Source organism: Mesoplodon mirus (genome assembly GCF_964341445.2).
Source record: "Mesoplodon mirus genome assembly, chromosome: 14".
NCBI lineage: Eukaryota > Metazoa > Chordata > Mammalia > Artiodactyla > Ziphiidae > Mesoplodon > Mesoplodon mirus.
This window is the reverse complement of record NC_138990.1, coordinates 62,493,822-62,508,781: the sequence shown is the minus strand read 5'-3', so window position 1 is coordinate 62,508,781 and position 14,960 is coordinate 62,493,822. Positions and strand designations below refer to the sequence as shown.

Here is a 14,960-nt window from a genome sequence, read left to right as displayed (position 1 = left end):
GCAAAATCTAACACATTCGTTAAGACTCAACCCAAATGTCACCGTTTCAGTGATGCCTTCCCAATCAGAGAGCTGTCCCACCCCTCTTCATCTATAACCATTCTATTGCATTTCTCACATTTTATGGCAATTATTAGTTGCATCCTCTAGCAAACTGAATTCTTTGAGAGCAAGAATTGCATCACATTCGACTCTGGATCACCAGCCCCTGGCATGGTGCCTGGTCCAGAAAAGGCACTCTAGGTTAATTGAATAAATACCCAGGCTTGCCTCCCTTCTGGGGAAACCAGAAAATAGAAATATGTAACCTCTGAGAGGATCCCCTCATTATCAAAACAAAAGCCCTTTCACTTTTGTAGTCTTTACAAATTATGAGTTTGTATGCCTATTATTTCATTTACACCTCAAAATAATCCCATGCGGTAGATAGGAAAGGTACTGTGCCCCATGTGACAGCTGAGAAAAAGAACTAAGAAAGGATAAAGGACTTACTCAAGGTCATACAGCTAGTGAAGAGCTGAGCCAGGATTGGCGCCCAGGTCTCCTGAATTCTAGTCCAGGATAAATCTGCTGAGGTCTTATTGGGTCAGGGAAATCCAGGCCAGCTGGGGAAAGAAATGGGGGATATTATTTTCTAGGGTTTTTTTTTCTTTAAGCTAAAGAACTACATACTTTTTTTTTTTTTTTTTTTTTTTTTTTTTTAAGAAAGCATGGTTGGGAGGGAGGGAGACACAAGAGGGAAGAGATATGGGAACATATGTATAATTGATTTACTTTGTTATAAAGCAGAAACTAACACACCATTGTAAAGCAATTATACTCCAATAAAGATGTAAAAAAAAAGAAAAGAAAGCCCAATAGGTGAAACATACAAAACATCTAAAAGCACATGAGAATGTTATAGGAATTTATTTTTTTAAGTTCAAATGTATTCTATTTCATCATTAAGTCGATGAATGAGGACAACAAAGCTGTTGTACATCACACAAAAATGTAAAGTCAAGATTAGACATGACCTCTGCAGCCAAGGGAGACTCATTATCAAATGAATTTTGTATTGTGTTTTGAATCACAATCAAAAGCTGTTTAGTTTGACAGCTTACATTAGAGAAGGTAGCTAAGTACTTTCTAATGACCATCAAGTAGGTGCCAGATCATTACAAACATTACTTCTCTCCATTTGTCATACAATGGACTCACACAATAAATACTGCTAGAAACTTTTTTTTTTATATTAAAGTATCTTGCCCTCTTTGGTATGAGCACATACAGAACAGTCTCTCTTCTTAATGGTGCAGAGTATTGCATGTGCTTATATGGACTGAATGTTCGTGTCCCTCCAAAATTCACATGTTGAAACCTAATCCCCAATGTGATGGTATTTGGATGTGGGGCCTTTGTGAGGTGGATCAGGTCATGAGGGTGGAAACTTGATGAATGGGACAAGTGTCCTTATGAAAGAGACCCCCAGAGAGCTCCCTCATCCCGTCTGCTATGTGAGGACCCAGAAAGAAGACAGCTGTCTGTGAACCAGGAAGCAAGCTCTCACCAGACGCCAAATCTGCCGGTGCCTTGATTTTGGACTGCTCAACCTCCAAATTTGTGAAAATAAATTTCTGTTCCTTATAAGCCACCCAGTCTATGGTGTTCTCTTACAGCAGCCCGAATAGACTAAGATACCATGAGAAGGATGTATCATTATTTGTCTAGCTAGTCCTGTACTGAGAGACATTTGTGTGATTTCCAATGAACACCTTTGAATACAGAATGTGTACTTGTGACCTATGTATGAAGAATAAACTCCCAGAAGAGGTGATGCTCAAAGAGCAGGTGCATTATACATTTTCATAGATATTTCCAAGTTAGCCTTCAACAAATACTGCCCCAATTTGCACTCCCACCTCCTGCTGATCTGCCCCACCTTCACCAATGATGAGTACAACTTTTTTTTATTCTGTGCCAATATGCTACAAAAATCAGCATGGCATCGCTTTAATTTGCATTTCTTTAATTATGAATGAAATGGAGCATTTCTTCATGTGTCTACTGAGGATTACATTTCTTTTTTCTGTAATGTCTATTCATATTCTTTGTCTATTTTCCTCTTGCTCTTATCTTTTCTCCCTTTTGTATTTATGCGTCTCTTTGAATATTAAGGGGGTTTCTACCCCTCCTGTCAACCAAGACCTCTATATTCAGCAAAACTGTCCTTCAAAAGTGAAGGAGAAATCAAGACATTCCCAGATAAATAAAAGCTGAGGGAGTTCAGTGACCATCTGAGGGGCCATCTTGTGGGCAATATCTATGTCAAATTCTGTCATGAGGAGGATGCAGCTCAGGGAGTGGCTGAACTCAATAACCATTGGTTCAACAGCCAGACTGTGCATGTCAAGCTGTCTCCTGTCACTGACTTCTGGGAGCCATGCTGTCGGCAGATGGGGGAATGTACCTATGGTGGCTTCTGCAACTTCGTGCACTGCAGCCCATCTCCTGGAACCTCTAGCAGCAGCTCCAAGGGTAGGGACCCAGGCACAGGTGCCTCAGGACCAGCCTTCCAAGACTTCTCTTACCTTAAGGTCCTTATACCCAGAGCTGAACCTAATTCTATGCCTCAATAACAATGTCTCAAACATTTTGTACCCTAAGACTAGCCCTGAGCTCCATCCCAAGACCAGCACCTAAGTCCAAATTAAAAACAAACCCTTTTAAGGTTTTCTATCTCTTTATTGATATTTCTATTTTGTTCACACATTGTTTTCTTGACTTTCTTCAAATATCCCTTTGGTTCTTTAAGTATCTTTAAGTTGGTTGTTTTAAAGTCTTTGTCTAGTAGATCTGCCTTTAGGTCTTTTTCAGGGATAGTTTCTGTTGATTTAATGTTTTCCCTTTGAATAGGCTATACTTTTCTGTTTCTTTGTATGCCTTGTGATTTTTTTTGTTGAAAACTGGACATTTGAATCAAATAATGTGATAACTCTGGAAATCATATTCTACCCCCTTCTCCAGAGTTTGCCACTTGTAATTATTATTTTTGTTTGTTGTTTTTCTTTTTTAAGCAATTGCAGGCTGTCTCTGTGCCAGGGATCTGCCTGAGGTATAAACTTAAGGTCCTCTCAGATCTCTTCTGAGCCTTCACCTTTCCCTGTGCATGTGTAGTCACTTTCTAACTTTCCTCATTTACAAAGTTGCTTTTTAAATCATAGCCTTTAATGTCTCTGGCGCCCAAGAGGAGAAAAGAGAAAAATGGAAGGGAGGAAAAAGAGGATGTCAGCCCTTTAAATCTCCTGGAAGTAACTTCAGTTGGAGGGAGAGGGGCTTGCAACAATGGGAGGAGATGCAACCACAACGGGTGGCAGCCTCTTTGTCTGCACTTCTATGATCAGAAGCAGCAGTCAGCTATGGGGCACAGAACCCTGATATTTGGAGGACACAGTCTTTTTTTCTTACCCTGGTTCTCACAAGCTGCATGCAGGCTTCTCCTGGAATATGTGTTCTACTGCCTTCCATGGGGCTGGGAGTGGGGGATGGGTCACTGCAATAGCCCTAAGAGTTGGACTTGACTGAAATTAACAGTAATTTACTGTTCAACATTTTCCTGGAAGTTGCATGCCTTCAATAGACTCCAGAGTTCCAAAATAGTTACATCAGGCAGATTCTGCCAATGCAATTGTTGTCCAGGTGGGGAGACAGATTCCTGGTGCTCCCTACTCTCCCATCTTCTCAGAATCCTTTCTATTTAGTTTTATTTTGATTAAATTTACATGAACATATTTGGAAGATGACACTAGTTATACAAAGCTTATTAGGAAAATTAGCACCTCTACCCCATACCTTCCATGAATTGCTGCTTCCCAGAAGCAACTAGTTTCAAACAACTGTAGTTGGTTCATTTGGTATTTACTTCCACATTTCTGAGTAACATTCTTATACTGCTGTTTATTGATTTTTCAGTTCTAGATATTATCTGTTGATTTCCCCCTATGGAAAATGAGGATTTAGCTCTTTTTTAACCCCTGGCATGCCCCATCACACTTTTCATTCTCTGTCTTCCCAATATAGTTACATTATAATTTAGTTAGGTCACTATTCTGTGTTTACATTTTTTGTGAGTTTGTAAATGCCATTTCCAGCTGAGGCATAAAGTAAACTTTGGTTGCTTTACCTTTTCCTACATAGTGTCTTGTTTTCTCTGGAATTAATACTTGCTTTATTTTCCTATTATTTTACTTTTTGACAAACTCAACTTCAAACTCTCTCCCAGTTGTGTAGATCCCTTATTATGTTCAAACACATTTTGTGTTCTATAGATTTAATATTCTCATGGAACAACATTCTGAGTTCTCTGATCTGTTTTAAGTCAGTCCTTTTTGCCCTCTGCACTTGGCACACAGCTGTTGTTCTTGGAATTCCTTTCTCCATCATTTTGGGGATTTCCTTCTCCTTTTCCTTGTATTGAATCCCTTGCTTCCTGGATCTTCTGTTTTCCCAAAGTTTCTGAGAAAGGGTGGGTGGGAGACAATTTTTTAAACTTGAATATCTAAAAATGTCTCTATTCTACATTAAAACTTGATTGATGGTTTGTCTTGGGTATAAAACGCTATATTTAAAATAGTTTAATAGAATTTTGAAAACACTATTATATTTTGTCATACAAACTTGTTTTTGAGGATTATGAAGTCATTCTGATTCTAAATGTTTATATGTGACATATTTTTTCTTCCTTTCCAGAATCTTGGGAGATTTTCTCTTTGATGTTCACTATTCTGAAATTTCATGATATGCATTGGAGATGGTCTATTTTAATCCATTGTGCTACAAACTTGAAGAGCCCTTTAATCTAGACTCTCATGAGCTTCCTATCTAGGGAATTTTCTTCTATTAGTTATTTGATTATGTTTGCCCCTTCTCATTGATCATCATCTCCTGGTATTCATGCTCTTATTTAGTCCCTCCAAAACTGAAAGGGATGACCTGTGTGACCTGCTGGATATTGTAGAAGTGATGAGGGATGATATCCAAAGCCAGTCATGAAAGACATTTCAGCCTTTTCCTTGGTATCTTGGATCACTTGCTTAGTGAAAACCAGCTGTCATCTCAAGAAGACACTCAAGCTACCCTATGGAGAAGCTCACATGGTGAGGAACTGAAACCTTCAACCAACAAAGACCACAAACTTGCCTATCCTATCAGGGAGTCACCTTGGAAGCAGATTCTCCAGCTATAGTCAAACCTTAAGAAAACTACAGCTCTAGGCAATATCCCCACAAGAAACCCAGAGCTAGAACCATTCAGCTCCTGAACTCCTGGCCACATAAACTAGGCTGTTCTCATTCATGGGATAAAGTTTGAAAAGTCTCTACATTAGACATCTATTGTTTCACTTGTTCAGCATTTCTTCTTCTGATGAAAGACTATCTCTTCTCCTCTGGGGAACCATCTTTGTGGGCTGCAGGGCTTTCTCCCTCCCCTGACTCCAGCTCAAAGGATGAGTCAGACCTGATCAATGAGACTAATTTCCAGGACTTTGCTAGAACTATCACATAGTGAGTGATTACTCAACCCACAGAAGGTAAAAGCTTGGAGCTGCTGGTATCCACCCCAAACTGTGTGGAGAGAGCCTGCTCGAAAATGAAGTCAATAGAACAAAGCAGAGCCAGTAGAAAGGCAGTGTCTTGATGAACTGCTGGAGGCATGGAATCTAGCCAGTACTAATGTTATATCACCTCTTGAGCCTCCCAGTTACCTGAACCAATACATTTCTCATTGTTTAAAAAAAAAAATAGGAGACCTATGTCTTTGAAGTGCTGTATCTGCCTCTTTCCCGCATCACTTGTTAGGTGTTTTTTTTTTTTTTTTACCATAATTGATGTATTTTTAACAAACATTTTTCTGCATCTATCAAAATTATTATATGAGTTTGGCTTGTAATTATTAACATGATGAATTATATTGATTGATTTTGTAATGTTAGTTTTCAACCATGGACAATTTTACAGGAGACATTTTTGCTTGTCAGAAATAGGGGTGGTGGTGCTACTTGTATGTAGTGGCTACAGGCCAATGATGCTGCTAAACATTCTACAATGAACAGATTGGTTCCCCACAACAAAGAATTATCCAGCTCCAAATGACAATAGGGCCCAGGCTGAAAAACTCTGGGTTAAATCAATCTCACATTACTAGTATAACCCAAATTGTTTGATATATTTATTTGATATATGCAGCTGGGTCCAGATTGCTTTTATTTTGTGCAGGACTTTTGCATCTGTATTTCTTGAGTGAGATGGGCCTGTAATTTTCTTTTTCCAACTATGTTTATCTTACTTGGATATCAAGATTTTGTTAGTCTCACAAAATAAGATGGAGAGTATATACTCTTCCTGTTTTTCAGACGTATCTATAAGATTGCAATTATTCATTCCTTAGATGTTAGGTAGAACCCACCAGTGACATCCACAGTTTGGAGTCTCTTCTGTGGAAAGATTTTAAACTGCTGATTCAATTTATTTTATAGTTCTATGGTTGTTCAGAATTTCTAGTTTTCTTTAGGTAAGCTATATTTTTCTAGGAGTTTAGTTCGTATAATTTTCAAAGGTAGTGAAAAATTTTTCATAGTATCACTTTATTATTTTTATAATGTCTACAGAATATTCAATGATGCGTACTTTTTAATTTATAATATTTGTTATGTATGCTTTTTTCTTTTGTTCTTGGTTGGCCTAGCTAGAGGCTTATTATCTTTATTAATCTTTCCAAAGATTAATCTTTCCACTTCTAAGTTTTTAACTCTTCTCTTTTGCATATTTGTTTTCTAGTTCATTAATTCCTGCTCTGATTCTTATTCTTTCTCCCTTCTACTTTCATTGTGTTATTTTGCCATTCTTTCCCTGACTTCTTGAGATGGATGGTCTATTTCTGTTGTCTGTTGTTTCTGTAAGTTTTCATTCACTCGTTTCCTTGTACACCTGATTATTTTTTTTTATCAAAGACTGGTAGACTGTATGTAAAAATTATTCTGAGGAACAGTTTTACCCCTAGAATGATGCTATCCTCCTATACAATGGATCTTTGCTTGTTGCTCCTGTCAAGGACCACCTTAATCCAAGTTAAAGACTTGAGATACCCTAACCTCCAGATAATGGGAAGGAGGGCTGCAAGTTGGTGCCAGAGCTGAGTTATTTCTGGTTTATTCTACCCTGAAGACACAGTGAGGAGTGCTTTAACCAGAGCTCCTGATAACTTCTGATAAGCTCTTGGCTCTGACTTTTGTCCCCTTCTCCTGACTTCATGAGGCAACTAGGAGTTCAGGTTGTCTTTATAGCTGTTTACCCAGGTATATTATCTCAAGGCAAACATGGCTTAAAGTGGCTTGTCTTAACTCTCTGGGTTGTCCTTGTCTCCCAACAATTCTTTAGTATTTGTCAAATTCTTTGATGTTTCTAAGATAGTTTTTAAAAATATTATCTTACTTCTTCAGCTGTTCTCAGCAGGAGGGTGGATTGGAGACATCTACTTCATCATCAGAGGGGAAGTCTTACTATATAACTCTTATACCTTTTGATTTGTAAGCCTTGTGAATGCCTCATCTATATAAAAAAACTTTTAAAAATAGAGATTGCCACTTCTGATGTCCTGTTTTGCATGTAAGGAGCTTGGAAATTGACACTCAATCCTAACAACAAACCAAAATTGACACTCAATCTTAACAACAAACCAATCCTTGTTGGATACATTAGAGAGGTGAGGGCACAGGGAAAACCACTGCCCACAGATTAGAGGGACAGACAAGTGAATACAGGGAGTCTCTGCTTACCGGAATAGAGACTCATGAATGGAAACATAATGAGACCCAACGCTGGGGTAGGAAAATGTGAACTGTAACAAACAAATTGCTAGAGTCTCAGTGCAGACAAGCTTGAGGGTTAAAAAACCCAGGGGGACTCAGTCATGGGGTGATCCCACACTTTTGTAAATTTTACTTCCAGGAGCTTGACCAGGTTTTCATAGTAAATATCAGAGAAAAAGAATATAGGTCAGAAACTCTGACCTACATAAAGAAAGGAAGTGCACTGAAGAAGGAATAAGTGAAAGTAAAATAAAAACGTACATTTTTCTCATTCTTAATTGAACTAACAGATAACACTTTGTTCAAAATAAAATTATATATAGTATATATAATGTATATGTTACTCATATATGCTTAAACATAAATGAAATGAATAACAGCAATGATACAGGGGATGGGAAGGAGAAAATAGGGCTATTTTGTTATAATATGGTTCTCATACTACCTGTGAAACAGTATAGTGTTATTTAAAATTGGAATTGGATTAATTGTAAATGTATATTGCAAATTCTAGGGCAACAACTAAAAAAAAGCATGCACACAAAAAAGGGTGTGCTAAAAAGGGAGAGAAAATAAAATAATATAAAATGCTCAATTAAAAACACAGAAGGCAGAAAATGAATAGAAGATAAAAATAGGGAAAAAAAACAAAGGCAACAAATAGAAAATAGTAACAAATATGACAGATATTAATCCAACTATATCAATATTCACTTTGAACATTAATGATATAAATGCATCAATTAAAAGACAGAGATTGTCAGAGTGGATCAAAAAATATGAATCTATGTTGTTTGGACAACTATATGTTGTCCAAAAGAAACTCATTTAAAATACAAAGATACATACAAATTAATAATAAATGGATGGAGAAAAATATACCTTGCTAACACTAATCAAAAGAGAACAGGAGTAGCTATATTACATTCTGAGAGAGCACACTTCAAAGCAAGGAAAGTTATCAGGGATAGAGAAGTGCATTACATAATGATAAAGGGGTCAACTCTCCAAGAACAATAACAATCCTTAATGTGCATGCACCTAAAAACAGAGTAACAAATGATGTAAGGCAAAAATTAATAGAATGGCAAAGAGAAATGGGAGAATCCACTGTCATAGTTCAAGATTTTGATACCCCTCTATCAGAAATGGACAGAACCAGCAGGCAGAAAATAAGTAGGACATAGTTGAACTCAACAACACCATCAAGCAACTGGATATAATGGACATCTATAGAGTACTTTATCTAACAACAGAATACACATTCTTCTCAAGCTCACATGGAACATTCACCAAGGTAGACCATATTCTGCACCATAAAGCACAACTTAACAAATTGAAAAGAATAGAAATCATATAATGTCTACTCTCAAACCACAATGGGATTAAACTAGAAATCAATAACAGAAAGATAACTGGAAAATCCCCAAGTACGTAGAGAATAAACAACACACTTTTAAATAGCACGAGTCAAAGAAGAAATCTCAAGGGAAATTTTAAAATATTTTGAACTCAATGAAAATGAAAACCCAGATATCAAAATTTGTGAGATGGAGTGAAAGCACTGCTTTGAGGGAAATTTACAGTATTGAATGCACATATTAGAAAGAATAAAAAATGCTAAAAAAATTGAAAACTTGAATTCATTTCTAGAACAATATAAATAGTAATAATTGATTCATGAAGAAAATTTTTAAATAAATAAATAAGCCAATGAGACTAAAAGAAGGTGAATCAGCCAAATGAGACTAAAAGAAGGTGTATCAGTAACAAAAGCCTTCTCTCAAAATATACCAGGCCCAAATGGCTTTATAAGGAAGCTTTGTTCCAAAGAACAGAAAATATACAATTTGTTTCATACAATAAAAAGAGAAGAAAGGGACTTCACTGGTGGTCCAGTGGTTAAGACTCTGGGCTTCCACTGCAGGGGCCATGGGTTCCATCCCTGGTTGGGAAATTAAGACCCCGCATACAGCAGGGTGTGGCCAAAAAGTAAAAAAAAAAAAGAAAAAAAAAAAAAAGAAAGAGAGAAAGAAGAAAAGCTATCCAATCTATTTTACCAAGCACATTAGTCAGATTTTGCTGTGATAGTGCCGTGCAACAAATAACACCTCAAATTCCAGTGATTTACAGTTATTTCTTACTCATTTGTCTATGGTCACTATATACCATATAGTTCTATCAGTCAATATAGAAAAGATATTTAATGAAATCCAACACTCACTCCTGGTAAAACAGACAAACAAACCAGACCTCATAGCAAACTAATATTAGAAAGTAATATGAAAAGAGACAGCTTTCAAAAACCTATAGCAATCATTATATTTAATATGGAAGCTATAGGTTTGCTGGTAAACCAGACAAATCAAGACTGTCCACTACAATGAACTCTATACAAATTGTCCTAGTTGTCTTTACCATGGTAGATTTGAAGGTGGGAAGATAAGGAATTCTTTGACTAATGGCTTTTATTTTCTCCGTGAAGCAAAAGGCAAAGTCATCAGCTGTTAAGTGGCGGGGCAGGAAGAAGTTGTCAGGGGTTTGGTGAGAGGGGAAGGTAATTAGCTAATCATTTTCTAGAGTGAGGGAACAAACCTATTTGGGAACCATCCAAGGATTGCCAAGAAGAGTTAAATGCCTACCGTGTTTGTGGTCATGAACATAAAGAGAAATTTGTGAGTCAGAGTTTGTGATTTTTCTCAACCAATTTTCAGCTGCTCAGGGGTAAGCTCAGTGAAATGGTTGGATTTAAGCAAGTTTGGGATTTTGCCGGACAAGTAACACTAAGTCCCAAGGAAGCTGACAGTGCTTGAAAGGTACAATGATGATGGAATCTAAGCTAGGTAGAAAGGAATGGGAAGACAAAAGAAGAACGATAGTGGAAAAGTGACGGGCTCAGTGGACTGGAAGTCGAAGACTCCTTGAGGGGATATAAAAGCAGGTGCACTTTGGCCTAGAAGGTTGTGGTGAGGATGTGAGGCTTGTCGTTGAATTTCAGAACTGCCGTAGTTGCTGGTGATGAATAGGAATGGGGCGACCATAGGGGTGAGGGTGGTGGCTGAGTTGGAGTAGAAGGAAGTTGGAGTTGGCGCCAAGAGGGGCAGGGAATGGGGAGATCAGCGTGTTAGATGTGGTGCCACATGGATGTTAAAGCCTCTTAGAATGAGGGCAGGAATGAGAGACAGTGAGCCAGGAATTAGAGTTTCAGTGAATGAGGGGAAGAGTCGGGAGGTCAGCAGAGGGACACCGGCGGCAGACAATATTGGTGAGATGGATTCAGTGCCGCAGGAGATGGGATTTTCAAGGAAGGAATAAAAAGGCTTGGGAATGTCAGTGGAGGGCAAGGAAAACATCCACCCCAGTTTTAGACCAGTGGAAACCTGCCTCCACCTGAGAGGGCTGCAGGGGACAGGCAGAATTCTAGGAGGGCCTGAAGGGACAAAGAGGTTGAAAACATAGTGGAGCTTGCTAAAGGTGGGTTTCAGGTGATGGAGGTCCAATGCGCGGGCTTGGGAAGGAAGGAACAGAAGAGGATTGGATAAAACTGGGCCCAGGAATAATCAGAGCAGGAAGACCCTTGAGGACCCTGGTGATGGCTGAGGTAAGCAGGGATTAGTGAGTATCTTGGGGAGGACTAGCAGAAGACAAAACATTAAAAAAAAAATTAAAGAAAAAATAGTTTTAACATGCCTTATTTATTATTTATTTAATTTATTTGGCCGCACAGTGTGGCATGCAGGATCTTAGTTCCCCGACTAAGATCAAACTCGTGCCCCCTGCAGTGGAAGCATGGAGTCCTAACCACTGGATAGCCAGGCACTTCCCAAGGGAAAACATTTTAAAATACTCTCTTGGGGCTTCCCTGGTGGCACAGTGGTTGAGGATCTGCCTGCCGATGCAGGGGACACAGGTTCGAGCCCTGGTCTGGGAAGATCCCACATGCCGCGGAGCAACTAGGCCCGTGAGCCACGACTACTGAGCCTGCACATCTGGAGCCTGTGCTCCGCAACAAGAGAGGCCGCGACAGGGCTTCCCTGGTGGCACAGTGGTTGAGGGTCCGCCTGCCGATGCAGGGGACACGGGTTCGTGCCCCGGTCCGGGAGGATCCCACATGCCGCGGAGCGGCTGGGCCCGTGAGCCATGGCCACTGAGCCTGCACGTCTGGAGCCTGTGCTCCGCAACGGGAGAGGCCACAACAGTGAGAGGCCCGCGTACCGCAAAAAAAAAAAAAAAAAAAAAAGAGAGGCCGCGACAGTGAGAGGCCCGCGCACCGCGATGAAGAGTGGACCCCGCTTGCCACAACTAGAGAAAGCCCTCGCACAGAAACGAAGACCCAACACAGCAAAAATTAATTAATTAATTAATTAATTAAAATAAATAAATAAATAAGAATCAAAGGGGAGCTTAACACCAAGTCTTTAAAAAAAAAAATACTCTCTTGATTCCTTGGCTTGGGGATTTGGAGGCCTGAGGTGATAAGGGCTTTATCAATACAAATGAAGGTAGATGGTGGAAGTTGAGCTGGTTTTGGGGGGGGGGATGATCCCCCCCAGGGGGTCCAGAGGGGGACAGTAGGGAGGAAGGGAAACTTCTTGGAGGTGGTTTGGGTCACAGGCTCACAGCCCAGACCACCTCTCCAGGCTGCGGTGGCTTCAGAGGGCAGCAGCCTCAGGGGCAAAAGTGTCTGGGCTGGCTGTGTTGAACATCCCAGGCAGAGATAAGCTCTAGAGGAGATGGTTTAACCAGCAAGTGGTGTCCTGTCCTCTTATCCCTGCTCATAAACAATAGACTCCAGGAATGCTGCTTGCTTGGGATGGGCCCAGAGGAGTAATCTTGGTGGGTCACATAAATAAGAGTTTCAAGGAGCCCCCTTAGGCCAAAGCTGGGGAGGAAACGCACTTAGAAATGGTGGATGCTGGCTCTCCCTAGGTCCTGAAGACAGGCTGAGAGGTTTCTCTTTGCACACTGTTCTTGGACACTCCCCTGTGTCCTGTGAGGGACCATCCTAGGCACGTTTGGCATCGCTGCCCTCCCCACAACCCTGTGAGGCCGGGGTGTGTCTCTACTTGGCCTCTGCAAGACACTTGCCCAGTGTCCCATACACAGTGGCAGAGCTCAGAACCCGTGCTCCTTGCACTGTGTCTCCCTGCCTCTCATTCAATTCTTCGAGCATTTATGGGGCACCTACCATGGCAGTCACTCAGCTAGAAGTCAGGACACCCTGTCCACAGGAGGACAGTTTCACAGCCCTGGTTGTGCACCAGATCACCTTTAAAACCCTCCACCCTCAGATCTGACTTCACAGGTTGAGGGGTGGAGCCCAAGAATGCACATTTTTACTTGAATGATACTTGGAGATGACAACGCCACTTCCCATTTATGTGGGGGTCTCTTGGGCCACCAACAGGTGGAGGAGACTGGTTTCCCTTTCTAGGCAGGCAAGAAAAGTGGAGTGGCCTGGCTTTGATCTCTTGCAGCTGGCTTCAGCCTTAAGCAGGGGTGAAAGAGGCAGCCACCCCTCGTCTCCTCCAAGGTGCCTGGAATTCCACAGTCAGATTTATTCCTTTGGGTTAGGTTTTATCTCCAGCTAAAATGGTCATCTCTTTGTTGGGGTTGGGGGGAGCACATCAGCTATTACCAGTTGAATATGGGTGAGTTTGTTGAATCAACGCACTGGGGGAGTAAACAACAAGAAAAACAAATCCTTAGTCAGGACCAATTGTGCCAGCTCACAGCCCAGGCAAGTAACAGCGAGAAAACCAGACTGGGATCCACCCTCAGGAGCATCTAGAGGAAAAGTGGGGAGAAAAAAGGAATAGGCTCAAAACCCAGGGCTCTGCGCTGGAGTCGCAGGGGAGGGCCCTGTGGCAACTGGAGACCCACTGGTGCACACAGGAAATCCAGAGGGTCAGAACAAGGATGGTTCAACCCCTGGACTGGCTACTGGGGCAGGTGATGGGAGTCTTGAGGAGGGGGTCCCAGGGGAGGGGGCATTGTGGACAAAGCTCTCTCCTTGGCCTGGGAGTGCCAGGGAAGGTTTCCCAAAGGCCTTTTGAAGGCAACTTGAAAGAAGACTCTGATTTAGTGGCGGGTGGCTGGGAAATGAAGGGCACGAGCAGAGGGCCAGCAAGGGCACAGGCAAGTCTGTGCAGAGGCCCCTCCATCTGGGGGAGGGGGCCGCCTAGAGGTGAGGCCAGGCCTAGCCGCTGTCTGAATTCTTTGCTAGCTGCACTCCCTCCTACCGCTTCAGAGGGGGCAGGAAAGGCGGGCGGAGGGCAGAAGTGCTGAATCACTGGACCCTGCAAACCTGGGGCACTGCCCTAGCCGGGCCCTCCCTGACCCCCAGAGAAGTCTGCCCCGAGGCTGCAGGGGCGGGAACCTTCTCCCTTCTACCCTTCAGGTTTCTGTGACTGGTCTAGGAATGACACTGATGTAAGACGGGTTAACAGGAGAAGAAAACACTTTAATTATACTGGTACCTACGCACAGGAGCCCCACAAACATAGGAGACTCACGGCACGGACAACTGAGGCTTATATACCATCCTGAGCTAAGGAAAGGGACAGGGGCCTGGGGCTTTTTGCGGGGAGGAGGCAACCCAGGAAGGTGAGAGGGGAAATGTAAGGAAAACTAAGTTTGCCCTGCTCTGCAGTTTCTCAAGTGGGAAAATCTCTCTCTGGTAAAGGCTCTCTTCTGAGAACTGAGAGTGGACACCCTCGCAAAGGGAGATTTCCTATAAATTTCCCTACCAAAGAGTAACTTCTAGTCTGTTTTTGTTTGTTTGTTTGTTTGTTTTGTGGTACGCGGGCCTCTCACTGTTGTGGCCTCTCCCGTTGCGGAGCACAGGCTCCGGATGTGCAGGCTCAGCTGCCATGGCTCACAGGCCCAGCCACTCCGCAGCATGTGGGATCTTCCCGGACCGGGGCACGAACCCGTGTCCCCTGCATGGGCAGGCGAACTCTCAAGCACTGCGCCACCAGGGAAGCCCTCTACTCTGTTTTTACAACTTCTCCCATGTCTCTGTTTCTCAAACTAATCAGCTCAACATGATCCTGGTGCCGAAGACAAATTCTGGGGAGGCCAATTCCACTCCCCTTCAGGCCTCTTTCCCTCC

General features: G+C 41.7%; 1 protein-coding gene across 2 annotated transcripts in view; it reads right to left on the bottom strand.

Moving 5' to 3' along the window:
- The window catches only part of PRKCE (protein kinase C epsilon), a 608,554-nt gene that overhangs the window by 68,595 nt on the left and 524,999 nt on the right, over positions 1-14,960 (bottom strand). Inside the window, exon 15 of one of the 2 annotated variants that reach the window (XM_082641776.1) lies at positions 449-605. The exons of the other annotated variant lie outside the window; for it this stretch is intronic. Coding sequence (XP_082497902.1) covers positions 579-605 — 27 coding nt within the window. The 3' untranslated portion in view covers positions 449-578. Of the gene's footprint in view, positions 1-448; positions 606-14,960 lie in introns of those variants that run through there. 2 annotated transcript variants of the gene reach the window in all.